A 16,038-nucleotide genomic window follows, 5' to 3' on the forward strand; every position below is an offset into this window, starting at 1 on the left:
GCATTCTAAACAGCATGGCTTCCCCCAAAGAATTATGGGAACTTTAGTTCATTAAGGGTGCCAAAAGTTGTTAGGAAATGCCCCATTCCTCTCATAGAGCAACAATTCCCAGAATTCCATGGGAAGGGGATTGATCGTTAAACCATACTGGGAACTGTAGGTCTGTGAGAGGATCAGGGGGTCTCCTAACAACTCTCCGCAGCCTTGACAAACTACAGTTCCCAGGAGAAGCCATTTTTCCAGGTGCCTCCTCAGTCTTGGGGCAGGTATTGAAGGAGCTGCAGGCTGTCTTTCTCTATTATTTATCACTCCTTTGATGTGTTAACCTTTCAGTCTGAGAATTTTGTCCAGGATCCTGGACTAGGTAGGCCATTGGCCTGATCCAGCAGGCTCTTCTTACGTTCTCATCAAAATGAAGTAAGAAGTAAGAGCCTGCTGGATCAGACCAAAGGCCTACCTAGTCCAGCATCCTGTTCTCACAGAATTCAAAGACATCCTGCCTCAGACAGCGGAGATTGAAACATAGCCATCATGGCTGGATGTCACTGATAGCCGTTTCCTCCATGAATATGTCTAATCTTTTAAAGCCACCCAAGTTTGTAGCCATTGCAAATCTTGTGGAAGTGAATTCCACAAATTAACTACATTGTGTGAAGAAGTAATTTTGAAAAATGTACCGTATTTTTTCGATATAACACGCCCCCATGTATAAGACGACCCCTATTTTTTGGGACCACAACAAAAAATGGGGTGGGGTGGGGATTGCCCAAAGTTGTTGTTGAGCTTTTTGGGGGAGGAGCCGCCGCCGCCAATCACTCTACAGTCTGCCCACCAATGCAAATCGCACGCATTGCCACAGCCACCAATTGTCTGCACACTTGCTGCCAAAAGCACACTTGCACACTCGACGAAACCACAACCAATTGCACACACACCTTGCTGATGCAGTAAATAGCCCACCCAATTTTCACAGCTGCAGCCAATCGTCAGCAGGCCTTGCCGCAGCAACCAATCACACACCCTATCACCACTGCTAATCTCCTGCTGGATGCTGCCACCAATCTTCTATCTGTGTATAAGACGACCCACAATTTTTGCCTATTATTTCTAAGGAAAAAATATCTTATACACAGAAAAATACGGTATGTGCCCAAGGTGGGTCTCGAACCCATGACCTTGAGACTGACGCTGTGAACACACCATACATTTAAATAACACCTCCCTAAGATTCCTGGGAACTGTAGTTTGCACCTCAGAGAGCTACAATTCCCAGCACCCTTAACCAACTACAGTTCCCAGGATTCCGTGGGGAGGGACATGCTTTAAACATATTATGTGCAGGCAGTCTAAGAGTCTCATGCTCTACCAACTGAACTAACTGGATGCGTAGCCCAACCACAATCTAACATTTATTTTATCGAAAGGTAACTACTGGCTTGTCTTCTCAGAAGCTTGAGGCGGTGTAGACAGAGCTATGCCATTTTTTATCTTCAGAGTTACCCTGTGAGGTAGCTTCCTAGTTGGGAGACAGTTGCCCAAGGCCACAAAGTGACCTTCATGTGTTGGGACAGCATTATCTTCCACTCCATCTCTCACAGCCTGGTTCACACTTGGTGTCAATGGCAGCAGGGACAGGAGGGCAGGAAGTATCCAATATGGTTAGTAGGGTAGGGCTGACTGGTATAAAATCAAGCCTTTTTATACCATAATATCTGCTGTTCTCAAAAGTCCTGAAATCATAAACTCATCACACCACATTCCACCTTTTTGGTTTACTAGGCGTGATGAGTCCTCAGAATGGAAGGGAGGACACTCGTAAAAAAACTAAAAAAAAAATCTGGTTGCTTTGGGGTGAACTCTGGCATAGGCGTTGTTGGCACCCCGGGACCGAGGGTGGTTTGGAGAGCAGAGAGCTGCTTGTCAGCAGGTTGCTGATTATGAAAACCAGGCCACAACAAGCTCCTTATATCTTGCCCAAATTGTCGCTACCTGTCTTTGTTTCCTCATCAGATGAAACTCTGGCCTGGCAGGCGGAAGGATGATGCAAGAGATTGCCACCTCCAAGTTGCCGCACGCAAAACAACTCTCTGCCTCAGGGCTCTTGGATTGACTCACAACAACAAGAGGGGAGGGAAGCTTGGGATATTTGGGGGAAACCCTGGGCTCCTCAATTCCCTGTCAGCATTTCTTCCTGACTTCTCAGAGCCAGACATTCAGCTTCCTCCTTGACCTGCTTCCATGAGATCCTATGGTAGCCACCATCAGCTCAGCTGACAGCAAACTGGCATGTGGTTCCTGCTCTCCCAGGACTGCCTCCCACATTATAAAATCTGTGTCACTTTAGGGAAGAATTAGGGCCTGAATTTGCTTGTTTTCCTTTCCCTCCTCATGCTTTTTTCCTTTTGTATCGGAAGGTCGGCAGTTCAAATCAGCCCGACAGGGTGAGCTCTGTCCCAGCTCCTGCCAACCTAGCAGTTTGAAAGCACACCAGTGCACATAGATAAATAGGTACCGCTGCAACAGGAAGGCAAACGGCGTTTCTGTGTGCTCTGGCACTCGTCATGGTCCTCCGTGCGCCAGAAGCAGTTTAGTCATGCTGGCCACATGACCCGGAACGCTATCTGCGAACAAACGCCAGCTCCCTCCGCCTGAAAGCAAGATGAGTGCTGCAACCCCATAGTCACCTTTGACTGGACTTAACTGTCACCTTTGACTGGACTTAACTGTCCAGGGGCCATTTACCTTTTTACCTATCCTGTCTACTGGATGGCAAGCCTATGTTGTATACTAATCTATACAACTAAAAATTGTAAAGTAAAATAAAATAAAATAAAATAAAATACTATTATATTGCCTATAAAACTTTGAGAATGGTGGTGGAGGTCACGAATGGACCAGCTAAATGAACCAATAAGGAAACCCTACTGAGAAGTTCTATAATGTGACTCAAAATGTCCACCTTGTCCTAGATGCTTATGGGGGTCGGGTGACCTGTCTTTCATGCCCCAGGGTAAAAGAGCAGTGCTTCATTATCTGAAGTCCATTTCCACTCTCTGCTTTCACCATTACTGAGTAATGCCTTACTTCCCGTTTTCTGAGAAGAACCCCTGGTGTGCCCATCCCATAACCCACAGCACTTTTGACTTCATGCACCAACCCAGAGCCAGTAATCCTGACACACAGCCCAGCTCTCTCCTTCCAAAGAATCTAGAAGTCTTGAACCCACCCACCCCTGAAAAACCAACCTGACCCTCTCAATGGCTTTGCCCAGTGCAACTCAGTCCTCTTCTGGAGGTCTCCAGGCACCAACCCCATACCCGTCTAATCTTGATTTCTCCCCTTCTAACCTGTAGTGGGAATAGAACTCCACTACCCTTGAGTATCCCTTCTCAGCCTCACTTCCTCTATTGCCCCTACAAGGATTAATACCGGGTATTGTTTAGGGTGAGTAGTACGAAGTGGATCAAAGCTGGTCAGTCCACATACCCCGCCCTGCCCCAACCGGTTCTCTTGAAATTTGCAATGAGAAAGAGGTTTGTTGTAATGACAAAACCACATCCCCCAAACGTACCAAAGAGTGTTCTTTGATGGCTAAGTGTGAGTGCCCATACAGTACTCCGGTCAAACACTTGTGTGATCTTAACATAGAAATCAGTGCCAGATTTAGGGTGCTGTGGGTGGTTCCTCCGCATAGGGTGCTGAGCCGAGGGGGTGCAAAGTCGCTGCCGCCACCACCAGCATCCCTGAAAGATCCGTAAAAAAGCTGTACCAACTGTACCAAAAGGAATTATTTTGAAAATTATATTGGGGGGGGTGCAATTTATGTCCTGGCTCAGGGCGCCATATTACCAAAGTTTTCCCCTGAGGGAAATAGCTGCTTTGGAGAGACGGGACTCCTGGTTACCCTCCCCAACAGAGAATTGGGGCCGGGTGTCTGATGGGGTGGAGGAGGAGGAATCAGTATTTTCCAGAGCAGGGCTATGTGCCCCTTGTCTCCCCTTCTAGCCTGGCTGGTTCCTTCTGCCTGAACAGCTGCAGAAATTATACAGAAACATCTGCGTCTGATGCTAGTCCTCCCCAGAGCAGACCCACTGAAGTTAATAAGCATGACTAATTTAGGCCCATTAATTTCAGTGGGTCTACTCTAAGTAGAACCTAATTAGATATTTTTTTTCTACTCTGTTCAGCTGAAAAGGCTCCCAGAGACAGTGGCGTAGCGTGGGTTGTCAGCACCCGGGGCAAGGCAAGTAATTTGCGCCCCCTAACCCGTGGATTTGCGCCCCCTAACCCTAACCCCCAGGTGTTGCGCCCGGTACGGCCGGCCCCCCTGCACCCCCCATGCTACGCCACTGCCCAGAGAGCAGCTTACAGATCAATCATTATTTTCCGAAAGGCTGTTCTTTCGACAAGCTTAAGATATTTTCTAAAATGACAGAAAAGAAAAAGGGAATGGGGAGTAGAGAGGAAGAAACCAAATGTCAGGTGCCATCAGTTCCTATTTTTAAAAACCACATGGCTTGAATTGAAATAGTTTAGATAACCGTTAAAGGCATCCCCAAACTCTGTCCCCCAGATGTTTTGGGACTACAGTTCCCATCATCCCTGACCACTGGTTGGTCCTGTTAGCTAGGGATGATGGGAGTTGTAGTCCCAAAACATCTGGAGGGCCGAGTTTGGGGATGGCTGAGATAACCTGATGGAATGGCTGAGGTGAGGGGAAAGAGCAGTCAGAGCACCTGGTCTGTCAGCAGAGCTGATGGAGAAGCCCTGCTTCTATTCTCCCTCTCCCTCTCCCTCTCCCTCTCCCTCTCCCTCTCCCTCTCCTCTGCAACCTGCCAATGTCTTTGACTGTAGAGATAAAGCTGGCAGGAGATGCAGTGATGGAGGGAAGCTTCACCTGCTGAATTTCTGCCTGCCTAATGCCTGTTACAAAAACCATAGCCCTGCTCATGGGAATCTTACCTTTGTGGAAGTGTTTGGGTGGAGGAAAAACTGATGCAATCCAGACGTTTTGAACTACAACTCGCATCAGCCCTCAACATGCCAACATGCATCTGTTGAATTGGAAAGCCTCCGCCTATCCCTGCACCTTAGGCCTCATTCCCCTTAGAATCATAGAATTGTAGAGTTGGAAGGGACCCCGGGGGTCATCTAGTCTAACCCCCTGAAGTGCAGGAATCTTTTTGCCCAATGTGGGGCTCAAACCCACAACCTTGAGATGAAGAGTCCCGTGCTCTACTTGGCTTCAAAGGTTCTTTGACAGGTGAAAAGGATCCAGCCTGTAAATCCAAGTGGCTAAGGGAATTTCCACTTGCTTTGTCATGCAGAAAGGGCGCAGGAACTTTTACTAGAGGAAAAAGTTGGCAACCCTCCCTGCTGGTGGGAAGAAACCAGTACTTCTGGGTTGTTTGAGAAAGAGAACACTTGGGATCAGGAGGGAAAGGTGGCAAGATTTTGTTGTCCGGGGAGTCCTTAATCCCCTGAAAGGCAAGTATGGATCTGCACAGGGGTTAGGGCCTTACTTTACAGAAGGGAGTGGAATCTAGTGGTTAGATCAGCCCCTGGGTTCTGCAGCACAGGGGCGGGGGGCGGGAAGGGGTTGCTTTTGGGAAATGGGGACGTGAGCTTCCTCATGTTGAAAGGTTGGCTCCTACCTCGAGTCATTTCCTAATTGTGTAATTGACTTGCTCACAGCCTTTACATATGAAATCATTGCCCTCCCCAGGAATAGGTGCCGGGGACTAAGCCTACATGGATTTGCCTGAGGCCTGCCCCTTTTCCTGCACCGTCCCTGACTGCCTGCCTGCCTCCTGCCTGCTCCTTTTTATCTTCTCTTTTCTCCTTCCTGGTAATCTACCCTCCCCTTCTCTGTAATTCCACCCGCCCCAGAAGCAGACGGGGCGGTGACCTTAATGCACAGATATATATATCCACCTAAAAGGAGCCAAGATGCTTTTCCACCATCATCTATGTCACCTTGCCCAGGAGGCGGACGGAGAGAGGAGCACACTTGACAGGTGAGTTTACCTGGGGCCGGGTGGAGAAATAATGGGGACTGGACCCCCAGATTTGGAAGGAAACCATTTTGCAGAAACTAACTTTACATGCGCTCAGGGGTACAGTTGTGGTGTTTACTAACGATATAAGTGCTCTGGTGAATCGTTTTTGTTCTGTTTCCAAAAGCGTCTGGTCAGATGCCTCTGGAAAGCAGGGCAGGAAGATGACAGCCCTGTTATTCATTCCCATCAATTGATGTTCCAAGATACACTGCTTCTGTTAATGGAAGAGCCATTCAGCTATCATAGCTAGAAGTATATATATTCTAATCTCCTTTTTAACCCATTGGCACTGGTGACCCTCACCACTTCTTGTGGCAGTCACATCCAGGAGGAAATTATCTGCACTTTCCAGAATCAGTTGAAGACATTTGTTTTGTTTCCTGTCCGCTTGTTAGGGTTTTAGTCTTGTTTTAAATACACTTATTTTTGTGTTTAACTGTTTTTAATTGTCTTATACGTAAATTGCCTTGAGACCGTGGTTTGGAAGGCGATTAGTAAATTAATGATGGCGATAATAAGAAGGTATTATTATTATTTTTCATGTCCTACAGTTTAACCGTGTCGTTTTTAGAAAGGTAAACCATTTTATGAGATGTGTCTGTGTGTATGGTGTTACACTTCTGAGAATGAATAGGCATTACTGTGGCTTGTGGTTTGGCAAGTGGGAACGCCTGTGGCTTGTTGGAAGAGCTTCCCCCTTGCATGTAGAAGATCCTGGATTCAGCTCCCGGCATCTGTAGGCAGGGCTGGAACAGATTCCTGTCCAGACCATGGAGAATCGCTGCCAGTCAATGCAGATTAATGGTCCCCAGTTACCTAAGTATTGCGGACCCCCTGTTTTTCAAAAGCCAAGACATGGCCCCCCTTACTGTTGAAATTTTCAATAACCCTATGGTAGTTTTTGTCATCTGAATGGTGCCACGGACCCCCTGGGTAGGTTACATGGACACCTCGGGTCTATGGACCACCAATTGGGAACCAGTGGCATAGACAGTACAGAGCCAGATGGAGCCCTGTAGCTTCCTATGTGCAAATCATCACAAGTGTGCCTCTCCTAGGCACATGTATCCTGTACACACCGAAAGATTTGCACACAACCACCTACACGAGATGATCTGCCCACAACTTTCATGCATTTCCCCACTTCCAGCACGTTGGGAAAGTTGGAACTTTTCAAGCAGTCCTTAGGACCCTGCTTTGAACTCGTTTGCCGCGATGCTACCTCAAAGCCACAGATGGATCCAAAGGAGAACGGCTTTTATGCCACCTGTAGATCAATTTCAAAGAGACAGAATGTTACTGATAGCCGTCCCAAGTCCTCGCAAGAGGCTCCCTTGACCTTCAACCCAAGACTCGCTAAAGTTTTCATCTGCTCCGCAAACCTTGCAAGACTCGTTTATCTGGGCTTCTGGTAGCCACATTAAACCTCTGGCCGTGAGGTTTTGAGCATGTTTTCTCTTGTTTAGTTTGAAGACGCTCGTTGCTCGTTAATGCTCTGCCGCCACCCCATTAATCCACATTTATGTGGTAACTCCACCTACCCTGTGGGAGTCCGTATCAAATCAAACTGTTATTCCAAAAGAAAACAAGTTTCTAGACCTTGTGGCTGCCTGGGGAAATCATAACGTTTGCCACCTGTAGAGAGCAGAGCAGCTACAAGTATAACGTTGGTTTTTGCATGTGTTGCCAGGTAAGCTCCCTCACCTTTCCCACCGAACGGACATTGGTAAATTCCGTATGCTGCTATTGGCACAGGCTCTTGTTCAAGAATTGTCTCATTTGTTCAAGAATGGCATTGTTTACTCATCTCTTCTCCTACACTTTTTCTCCAGCATACTATGGCTTCTGTTTGGGTACCAGCAACCTTCACTGCGGTGGTCCTTTTGCTTTCTGGGGGATGCTATGCCAGTTCTTCAGGTAACGCCACTCTGACCTCACCCGTATCCTTAGTGTCTCCATTTTGCTCTGGGAAGGGCTTTAAAGGATAATTCTTGGGGGTAAAATTAGATCTTCCTCTTTGCATGGATTCGGTCCCATAAACTTATGCCACCTATGTTTCTTTTCCTGACAGGTTCCTGGTGCTACGACAGCCTAATATGTGGTAAGAAAAATAGCAGCCCTAACTTCTCTTTAGCCACAGATTCCAAGCAAGGCATACTTTTGAGCCAAGTCCACCACACCAAACTCAACCTTTATTTCCAGGGCTTTGTTCTGTAATGGACTAAAAATGCCTCTGAACATGCGCAAAGTGCATTTTCCTCTCTACCTCCTTGTACAGATCCAGGGCTAAGTGGGAGGGCTACCTAACAGAGGATATCGTTTTCGGGAAGTTTAGACTCCTCCTCCTGCTGCTGCTGCTTCTCCGTTTTATTTATTTAATTCAGTTCCCCATCTCTAATTACCATGCTGTTTGTTTTTGGCTCTTCCTTTTCTTGGCCAGGACCTGACACGTGGTCATCCCAAGGTCATTGCAATGGCAAGAGGCAATCTCCCATCGATATTGTCACCAGCAGTGTCAGGCATAACCCCAAACTGGGTGCAGTGACTCTCACCGGCTACAACGACACCAAAAAACTGCTGGAAATGAAGAACACCGGGAAAACAGGTGAGTGTGCAAGCATTTCCTTTTTAAAACACTATGCGTCTAGTCCTTAAGGTAGCAGGAAAGTATGGGAGGGGACACAAAACTGCAAGACGGGGAAGCTGCCAAACTCCATCCCTCCATTTTGTGCCATTCATAGTAAAAAGCTGGATTTCCCCAACTTTACAGTGATGGCAGCATGGAGGAGCCCAGAAGAGTGTGGGAGAATCTCCCAACCTTTTCCCCCAGCGTGGGACAGGTTTGGAAAGGCAGCCCATTCTTTTCTGAAGGGGAGCATCATTTATTTCCCTTCAGTTTAACAGGCTGTAGGCAGATCAAGAGATTTCACCTGCATTCTGCCCACATTCTGCCAGGGCCCCATGACAGCATGTTCAGTCCTCTTCCCTCCAGTTTTTTGGGATTTTTTGTGATATTCTGCCCCCTTTCAGGTGGGTCAGAACAGCTTGGTGCTTCTCTTCTTTAGCTGGTGGGTGGACCCTTTTTATTTTTATTTTAATCCAAACCAACGGGCACCAACCACCTGAGCTGGCTGGTAGAGAGACCAGTACTTTTCAAACACAGAATCGCCTGCCCGCAGGGCAGCCCACCTGTTCTCTGTGTGTGTCACTTTCTGATTGGAAGGAGACGATCCCACCCTCCACCCTGGCAATGATTCACGCATGTTTCATAGCAGAGCAGGCAGTTCTGCATCTCTCTGATGGGGATGTTTGAATGGCCCAATCATCAATGGGAAATGCTCCATCGAGGACCATGTATTTTGCTCTTTGTTATTGGCCTGCTCTATGTGCTTCGGCAGGGACGTGGGTGGTGCTGTAGGTTAAACCACAGAGCCTAGGACTTGCTGATTAGAAGGTCGGTGGTTCAAATCCCCACAACAGGGTGAGCTCCCGTTACTCGGTCCCAGCTCCTGCCAACCTAGCAGTTCGAAAGCACGTCAAAGTGCAAGTAGATAAATAGGTACCGCTCCCGCGGGAAGGTAAACATCGTTTCCGTGCGCTGCTCTGGTTCGCCAGAAGCAGCTTAGTCATGCTGGCCACATGACCCGGAAGCTGTATAAAGCGAGATGAGCGCCGCAACCCCAGAGTCGGCCATGACTGGACCTAATGGTCAGGGGTCCCTTTACCTTTACATTTGTGCTTCGGCAGGATCCAGGCTTCGCCAGCCTGCTGCCCTCCAGATATTTTGCACGTCAAGTCCCTTCATCGTGTCCAGAGGAGGGCAACCAAAATGGTCAAAGGCCTGGAAACGATGCCTTATGAAGAACGGCTAAGGGAGCTGGGCATGTTTAGCCTGGAGAAGAGGAGGTTAAGGGGTGATATGATAGCCATGTTCAAATATATAAAAGGATGTCACATAGAGGAGGGAGAAAGGTTGTTTTCTGCTGCTCCAGAGAAGCGGACACGGAGCAATGGTTCCAAACTACAAGAAAGAAGATTCCACCTAAACATTAGGAAGAACTCCCTGACAGTAAGAGCTGTTCGACAGTGGAATTTGCTGCCAAGGAGTGTGGTGGAGTCTCCTTCTTTGGAGGTCTTTAAGCAGAGGCTTGACAACCATATGTCAGGAGTGCTCTGATGGTGTTTCCTGCTTGGCAGGGGGTTGGACTCGATGGCCCTTGTGGTCTCTTCCAACTCTATGATTCTATGATTCTATGATTCTATGATTCTATCCCCTGCTAGCACAGGAATTGATCAAAAACATATGGAGGGCGCCTCGTTGTCAATAGCCGGAAGAGGGTGCAAGAGAAGGGAGGGAGGGGTGAGGGGGGTAAGTGCCTCCTTCTAGACACGCAGCACCCACATTACTGAACCCCTGTGGCTACCTGAAGAAAAGGCACTTGTTCTATGCTTTAATTTCCAGTTTGATGATTTAATTAAAATTTAGTACAAGGCAGCAATCCTAAGCATTGTCAGGCTTCCTGGCAAAAATTAGCACCCTCAAAAATCAACACAACTAAGTCACGAATCATTATTATGTTCAACTGAAATCCAAAATCATTACTCTGCTTACTTTGTAAAAATCAATAGGATATACTTGAGAGGAGGTGCAGTTAGGTTGGGACCGTCAGTGTGTGATGGACGCTGATGTTTCTCTTTCAGGATAAAACTCGGCCCCCTCCACCCTTAAAATGCACTTCTGTGGCTATGTGCAGACTGCACCTTCACAGCACATGCAGAGCACATGTACATTTCCCTTCCTCTCACAAGAACCCTGGGAGCTGGTCTCACTTTCCCGATCATACGAACCAAAGTGTGACCAACCCAGCCCAATCCTGCGCGTCATTGATTGCAAATGACACCACTTCCGCGGCTACAAAAGCAGTAAGAGAAGCTTTTTGGTGGAGAATTCCAACACTTTTGATGCACTAATAGAAATTGGTCTGGTTTCCCCTTTTGCCTGCAGTTGACATAGAACTGGGCGAAGGTCTCCAGCTGAGCGGCCCTGGGCTTCCGGCTACATACACAGCCAAGGCCTTTCACCTCCACTGGGGAGATGGAGTCCATAAACCCGGATCAGAGCACTACATAAACGGCGAACGGTACTCTATGGAGGTGAGGATATCTTCTCTTATCTGGATTCTGGGATTGATAGCATGTTAATGTCAGCTGGCATATGTTTTATTATATTTATTTTTCTTTCCTTTTGCTTTATTAGCAAATATTTTTTGTGTTATAATAATTGTTTCCTTGAGCATGTGCACGTACATTTCTTTTACCTCTGCATAACAGCAGCATAAACTCCATCTATACTGTATTTATCAGTGTATGCAAAGCTTTCAAGTCAGAGGGCTTTTTAGAAATTATGAATGACCAGGTCTAAGGGGAGTAGACACAAGGATGGGTTTCCAATATGCACCAGGCTTTTGTGTACTGCAGTCTATCTCTTTGCTCGTGGAGGTTTCTCCACAAAGAGCAGCCAAGTGGGTCAGCAGGGATATGTCCCAAACTGATCTCTTTTCTTTTCTCCCCTCAGTTACACATCGTGCACACCAAAAACAACACGAGTCTACCAGAAGCCTTGAAGGACCCACAGGGCATTGCTGTGCTGGCATTCTTTGTCCAGGTGAGCGATTGGGGAGGTGAAGGTTTGTGCACATCTATGCTACCAGCTGGGTTATCAGTTTTAAAGCATTTTGGTTGCTTTGGCTTTTCTCAAACGATTCTGGGAACTGTGGCAAGAGTTTTTCTCTTGGCCAGTCGCTTGCCATGTCACATTAAACCATCATTTAATTTGACCGATGGTTTAATGTGATGTGCAAACCAGGCCACTGACTGAACTGCTTTGCCTCGAGTTAACTGGTAAGGGGGCACGGCTGTTGAAAACACCACTTGGCTATTCCATAGTGGAAACAGAAGAACTGGAAGAAGTGAATGTTGTTGACAAGCAGTCGATTGTTCTGTGTGATAAATGGGCAGTGTTGCTTCTGAAGAAGCACTTCTTTCAAGGAGATAATCACATTTTCCCAGCACCATCTTTTCTCGCTGGGAAAATGCAATTCCAGGTGCCGCCACCCCCATTTATTACTTCAGTTGTGAACTTCACATGGAACAAAGTTCCAAAAAGTATTCACCTGTTGGATAATGCCAACAACATCATGAGCAATGAGCACCACAATTCCTGCCTCCCTCTGCCTCTGCTTCTTTAGGTAGCCCTGGGAAGGGGAGGAAGATGTTAAAATAGGAGATGCTGAGTCCTAAGTTCCTTCATCACACATTATTTCTGGGTCTTATTTTATGTTTCCTCTTTACTGCAGGGCTATGAGAAGGCACAGGGCAAGACAGCTGAAGCATGGGAATTGTTTAAAAAGAAGCTGAAGGATGTTGAGGAAAAGGGTAAGTCCATCAGTGAGTGGAAAGCCAAGGAAAACATCTGGTTCTTCTCTCGTCTCAGAGAATCCATCATGGCTACCACAATGAACTGGAACAAAAAAATAACCAATTTGAGTGGCGGGGAGGCGTGATTCTTTCAGTCGCCTCCCTGATAAATCCTGGGAATGGTGGTTTCACAAGAGCCCTTGGAATTCTTCAGAACCGTACATAGAACTGCAGTATTCAAGAGTCCCTTGTTGGGAAACCATTATTATTATTTATGAAATCTGTATTATATCCCATGTTTCCTCTAAGGAACTCAAGGCCCCCCCCCAAAAAAAACATTTTTTCCTCACAACAACCCTGTGATGCAGGTTAGGATGCGAATTAAGTGTGGAGCATAGATGCAAGCAACTTACCTCCCCCTGTACAGGTGAAGAGACAAAATTCGACGGCAGCTTCTCTCTCCAGGACTTGCTGGGCCGCCCAGAGCTTGACCGCTATTACCGCTACCCTGGGTCCCTCACCACCCCCGGGTGTGATGAGGTTGTGCTGTGGACCATCTTTGCTGACCCCATTCTGGTGTCGGAAGACGTGGTGAGTGCTGCCATCTTGTGTGTGTCTGTGTGTAAGTAGAATGCTGAGGCACAGAAGTCCTTAGAGAGGTAGGAGGAGCTGTTGTCTAAAACATCTGAGGTACACTAGGTTGGGAAAGGCCAACTGAACAGCACAGGTATGTTATACTCTGGGATACATGAGGGAAATTTGGGAGATTGGCTTTTCCTGTCTGGGCTCCCCTTGCAGTTAGGATCAAGAGACTTTTCTTGGTGTTTGAAGTAAAAAAAAAAAAAAAAAAGGCTATTACCTACTAGAAATTGGGCTTTGGGTGGTGGCCTACGGTTTAATGATTCCTTCTCCCACAGCCACCACACCAGGAAGGTAGGAACAAATACTGAATTAGACCTGTTGGCACATCTAACTCAGGGTTTCCTCAACTTGAGTCTCCAGCTGTTTTTGGACCACAACTCCCATCACCCTCAGCTAACAGGATCAGTGGTCAGGGATGATGGGAATTGTAGTCCCCAAAAACAGCTGGAGACTCAAGTTGGAGAATTGGTTGCCCTGCATTTCAGACAGGAGACATCCTTGGAGATACCAGGGATTGAACCTGCAAAGCAAGAGCTCTGTCCCTGAGCTATGCCCTACTCTAGGGTTTCAGACAGGGGACACTCCTAGCCCTATCTGGGACTTAAAAGACAAGGCCTGGAGGAATGAGAAATGGAAGTTTAGATTTCTCAGGCAGCTGGACTCTATAGTCAACCCCAAACCCTGACCCTATTTTTTCTGTACAAGATACAGATATGATCAGCTGGAGGGTGAGCATTAGATGGGTCAGAGACCTTGAGGATATACAGGGGATGGCCAAATAGCAGGTAGGGGAGTGGTGAAGGCACCACTGGGAGGGCAGGAGAGGCTTTGAAAGCATAGGTGGCCTTGAGAAGGAAGCACCTTGATGACCAGAGAGAACAGAGCCATTTTCCTGCTGTATTACGTCCTGTTCCTTATTTGCATCATTACGTTATCCTATTCTGTCAAAAGCAGTGTCACGGGGCTGGACAGAACTGGCCTCCCCCAATTCTGTGTGTTATTTGTGGGTCGTGGAACTGGAGAGTGAGGGGGCAGTTTGCTGAATGTTCTCCAGGGGAGAACCGAAATTCTCCAGCAGTTCAAGAGCAGCTGAGAAACCTCAGTTCAGCTCCACGCTGTCGTAACTTGTGCTGTGGAGTTGCCACATCCTGGTCTTCACCGGGTAGATCCCACTGCCTGACGTAGGAGTTCCTCCTTTGCTATGTGCCACCACCTGACGCCTTCCTTCTCCCTTCCACTAGGTGCATGCTTTTCCGAATGAGCTTCATTCAACCGACTCCTCCACCGGGCCCCATATTGAGAACAACTACCGCCCTCTGCAGAACATTGGGGACCGGAAAGTGGAATCGTCTGCCGCTTTGAAGCACAAATCCGCTGCCTCGATAGCCTCTCCTCCAGTAGGGCTCCTCCTCTTCATTTCTGTGGCTACTCTTGCATCCTTCTTACCTGCATAAAGGCTGGAGGTGGGTGGGTGGATGTAGGAACCACATGGAGGAAGAGTCGGCATGATCTCCAGAGAGGCCAAAGCTAGGCCACAACTCTTTCTGTCCCCCTCAGAAACTCCAGTTAACCTCCATCTACCTCTCAACCAGCTCATCCAGTACCAGAAGCACTGGCAAAGGACACTAAAAAAGCAGGAGGTGCACATTTCAGTGAGGAGAGGAGCACAGAGAAGGAGATCAACAGGAGCTAGGATGCCCAGTGCTGGGGAAGGAGTGCACTTCAGTCCACTACAGCTAGAGCTGAAGTGAAACTTTCCATTCAAAATGGGCTCATTGTTGACATTTCCCAATCTTATACTGTGGCTTTGTTTCTCGGTGATATTTGAGTTTCCAGATCAGCGTTTGGGCTTAAGTGGAATAGAACTATCATCAACGTTTGAGCAATGACGCACATTTTGATACACTGCATACCAAAACCTCAGATGTCGACAAAAGCAAAGGGGTGGGGGGTGGCGGGGAATCACTGGAAATATATAGATTTCCTTGTGGAGTTTGAGGTTCAGGTCTGTCTGGGCTAAAACTTCCAATGATTGAAAAATCAACATTAATTTCAGCTCTCGTTTTAGCAGGAATTGGCAGAAGCTCTGCTTGTTCCCACAAACGTGACTTTGGATGGCACATTGACACGCGTCTCCAGCACTGCAGAGAATACCCATAGTCCCTAGTGGCAACCTCTCAAAGGCAACACCTCTCCAGTGAAGCGTGTTCACACGTTCAGCTGCCACTGAGGCACCAAGCGATGTGCGTGCATGTGTGACCCATCTCATTCCCCATCATGATATGAAGCAGCAACTGGGACCAGAGGTTTACATATCAGGATTTTTCTCCTTAGCTGAGAAACTGAGGCAAACAGCCACCCTTTAACTGCCTTCCTTGCTCTCTTGAAAGTTTGTTTGTTTGTTTGTTGTTATATGACCAGTGCTTTTTTCACTGGTTAAAAAGTGTGTTAAAGTGTGTTTTTTCACTGGTTAAAAAGTGTGTTAAAAAGTGTGACACACACTGTAACAATTTCATGGTGAGTACCGGCACTTATTTTTCTAGGGAAAAAAGCACTGTGTATGACCAATCTCCAGTGGTGGAAAATCACTTATTTGTGTTTTTTTTTAAAAAAAAAAACAACCACAAAATTTTTAAAGTGGAAACTTTCACGAATGGAAAATGCATGGAATGCTACTTACTGATCATTCCTTGGGAGCTTCTATTGTGAAAATAGTTTTGAGAACTAATGAATAAGCTGTGACTTAAAAGACAAATGTGTGTGGAAATTAAATTAAGCGGATTGTGTGCTGCAGTGTGTGTGGTTGCACGGACATGAATAGAGGCAAGCGATGCTAATTATTCCTTACTTTATAACTGTCTTGCTGTTGCTAATGGGGTCTCTCTATCTCCTGCCTGCCTAGCTCTAAGGGGGGGGGGCA

General features: G+C 47.1%; 1 protein-coding gene across 3 annotated transcripts; it reads left to right on the forward strand.

The window, feature by feature from the left end:
• Positions 1-5,401: 5,401 nt before the first annotated feature.
• On the forward strand, positions 5,402-15,544 carry LOC309326669 (carbonic anhydrase 4-like). Of its 3 annotated transcripts, XM_081835541.1 has the most exons (11): positions 5,402-5,487; positions 5,726-6,017; positions 7,892-7,976; positions 8,131-8,160; positions 8,500-8,664; positions 11,065-11,213; positions 11,635-11,724; positions 12,416-12,494; positions 12,904-13,067; positions 14,360-14,515; positions 15,187-15,544. In XM_081835541.1, exons 3-11 carry the CDS (start codon positions 7,898-7,900, stop codon positions 15,283-15,285), a joined length of 1,011 nt encoding a protein of 336 aa, XP_081691667.1. In that variant the 5' UTR covers positions 5,402-5,487; positions 5,726-6,017; positions 7,892-7,897; the 3' UTR covers positions 15,286-15,544. The 3 variants fall into 3 exon arrangements, with proteins under 3 accessions (XP_081691667.1, XP_081691666.1, XP_081691668.1); XM_081835540.1 differs by having other exon boundaries at positions 5,413-6,017; XM_081835542.1 differs by having other exon boundaries at positions 5,413-6,017; positions 15,190-15,544.
• The last annotated feature ends 494 nt before the right edge of the window (positions 15,545-16,038 follow it).

Source organism: Podarcis erhardii (genome assembly GCF_964252035.2).
Source record: "Podarcis erhardii genome assembly, chromosome: 13".
In the NCBI taxonomy this organism is placed as follows: Eukaryota; Metazoa; Chordata; class Lepidosauria; order Squamata; family Lacertidae; genus Podarcis; species Podarcis erhardii.

What these genes read in the sequence shown, in the direction of transcription:
- LOC309326669 (XM_081835541.1), top strand. Translation starts at nt 7,898, where the DNA reads ATGGCTTCTGTTTGGGTACCAGCAACCTTCACTGCGGTGGTCCTTTTG. An exon ending in ATGCTATGCCAGTTCTTCAG is followed by an intron (nt 7,977 to 8,130) that starts GTAACGCCACTC and finishes TTTTCCTGACAG; the next exon opens with GTTCCTGGTGCTACGACAGC. An exon ending in TGCTGGCATTCTTTGTCCAG is followed by an intron (nt 11,725 to 12,415) that starts GTGAGCGATTGG and finishes TCTTTACTGCAG; the next exon opens with GGCTATGAGAAGGCACAGGG.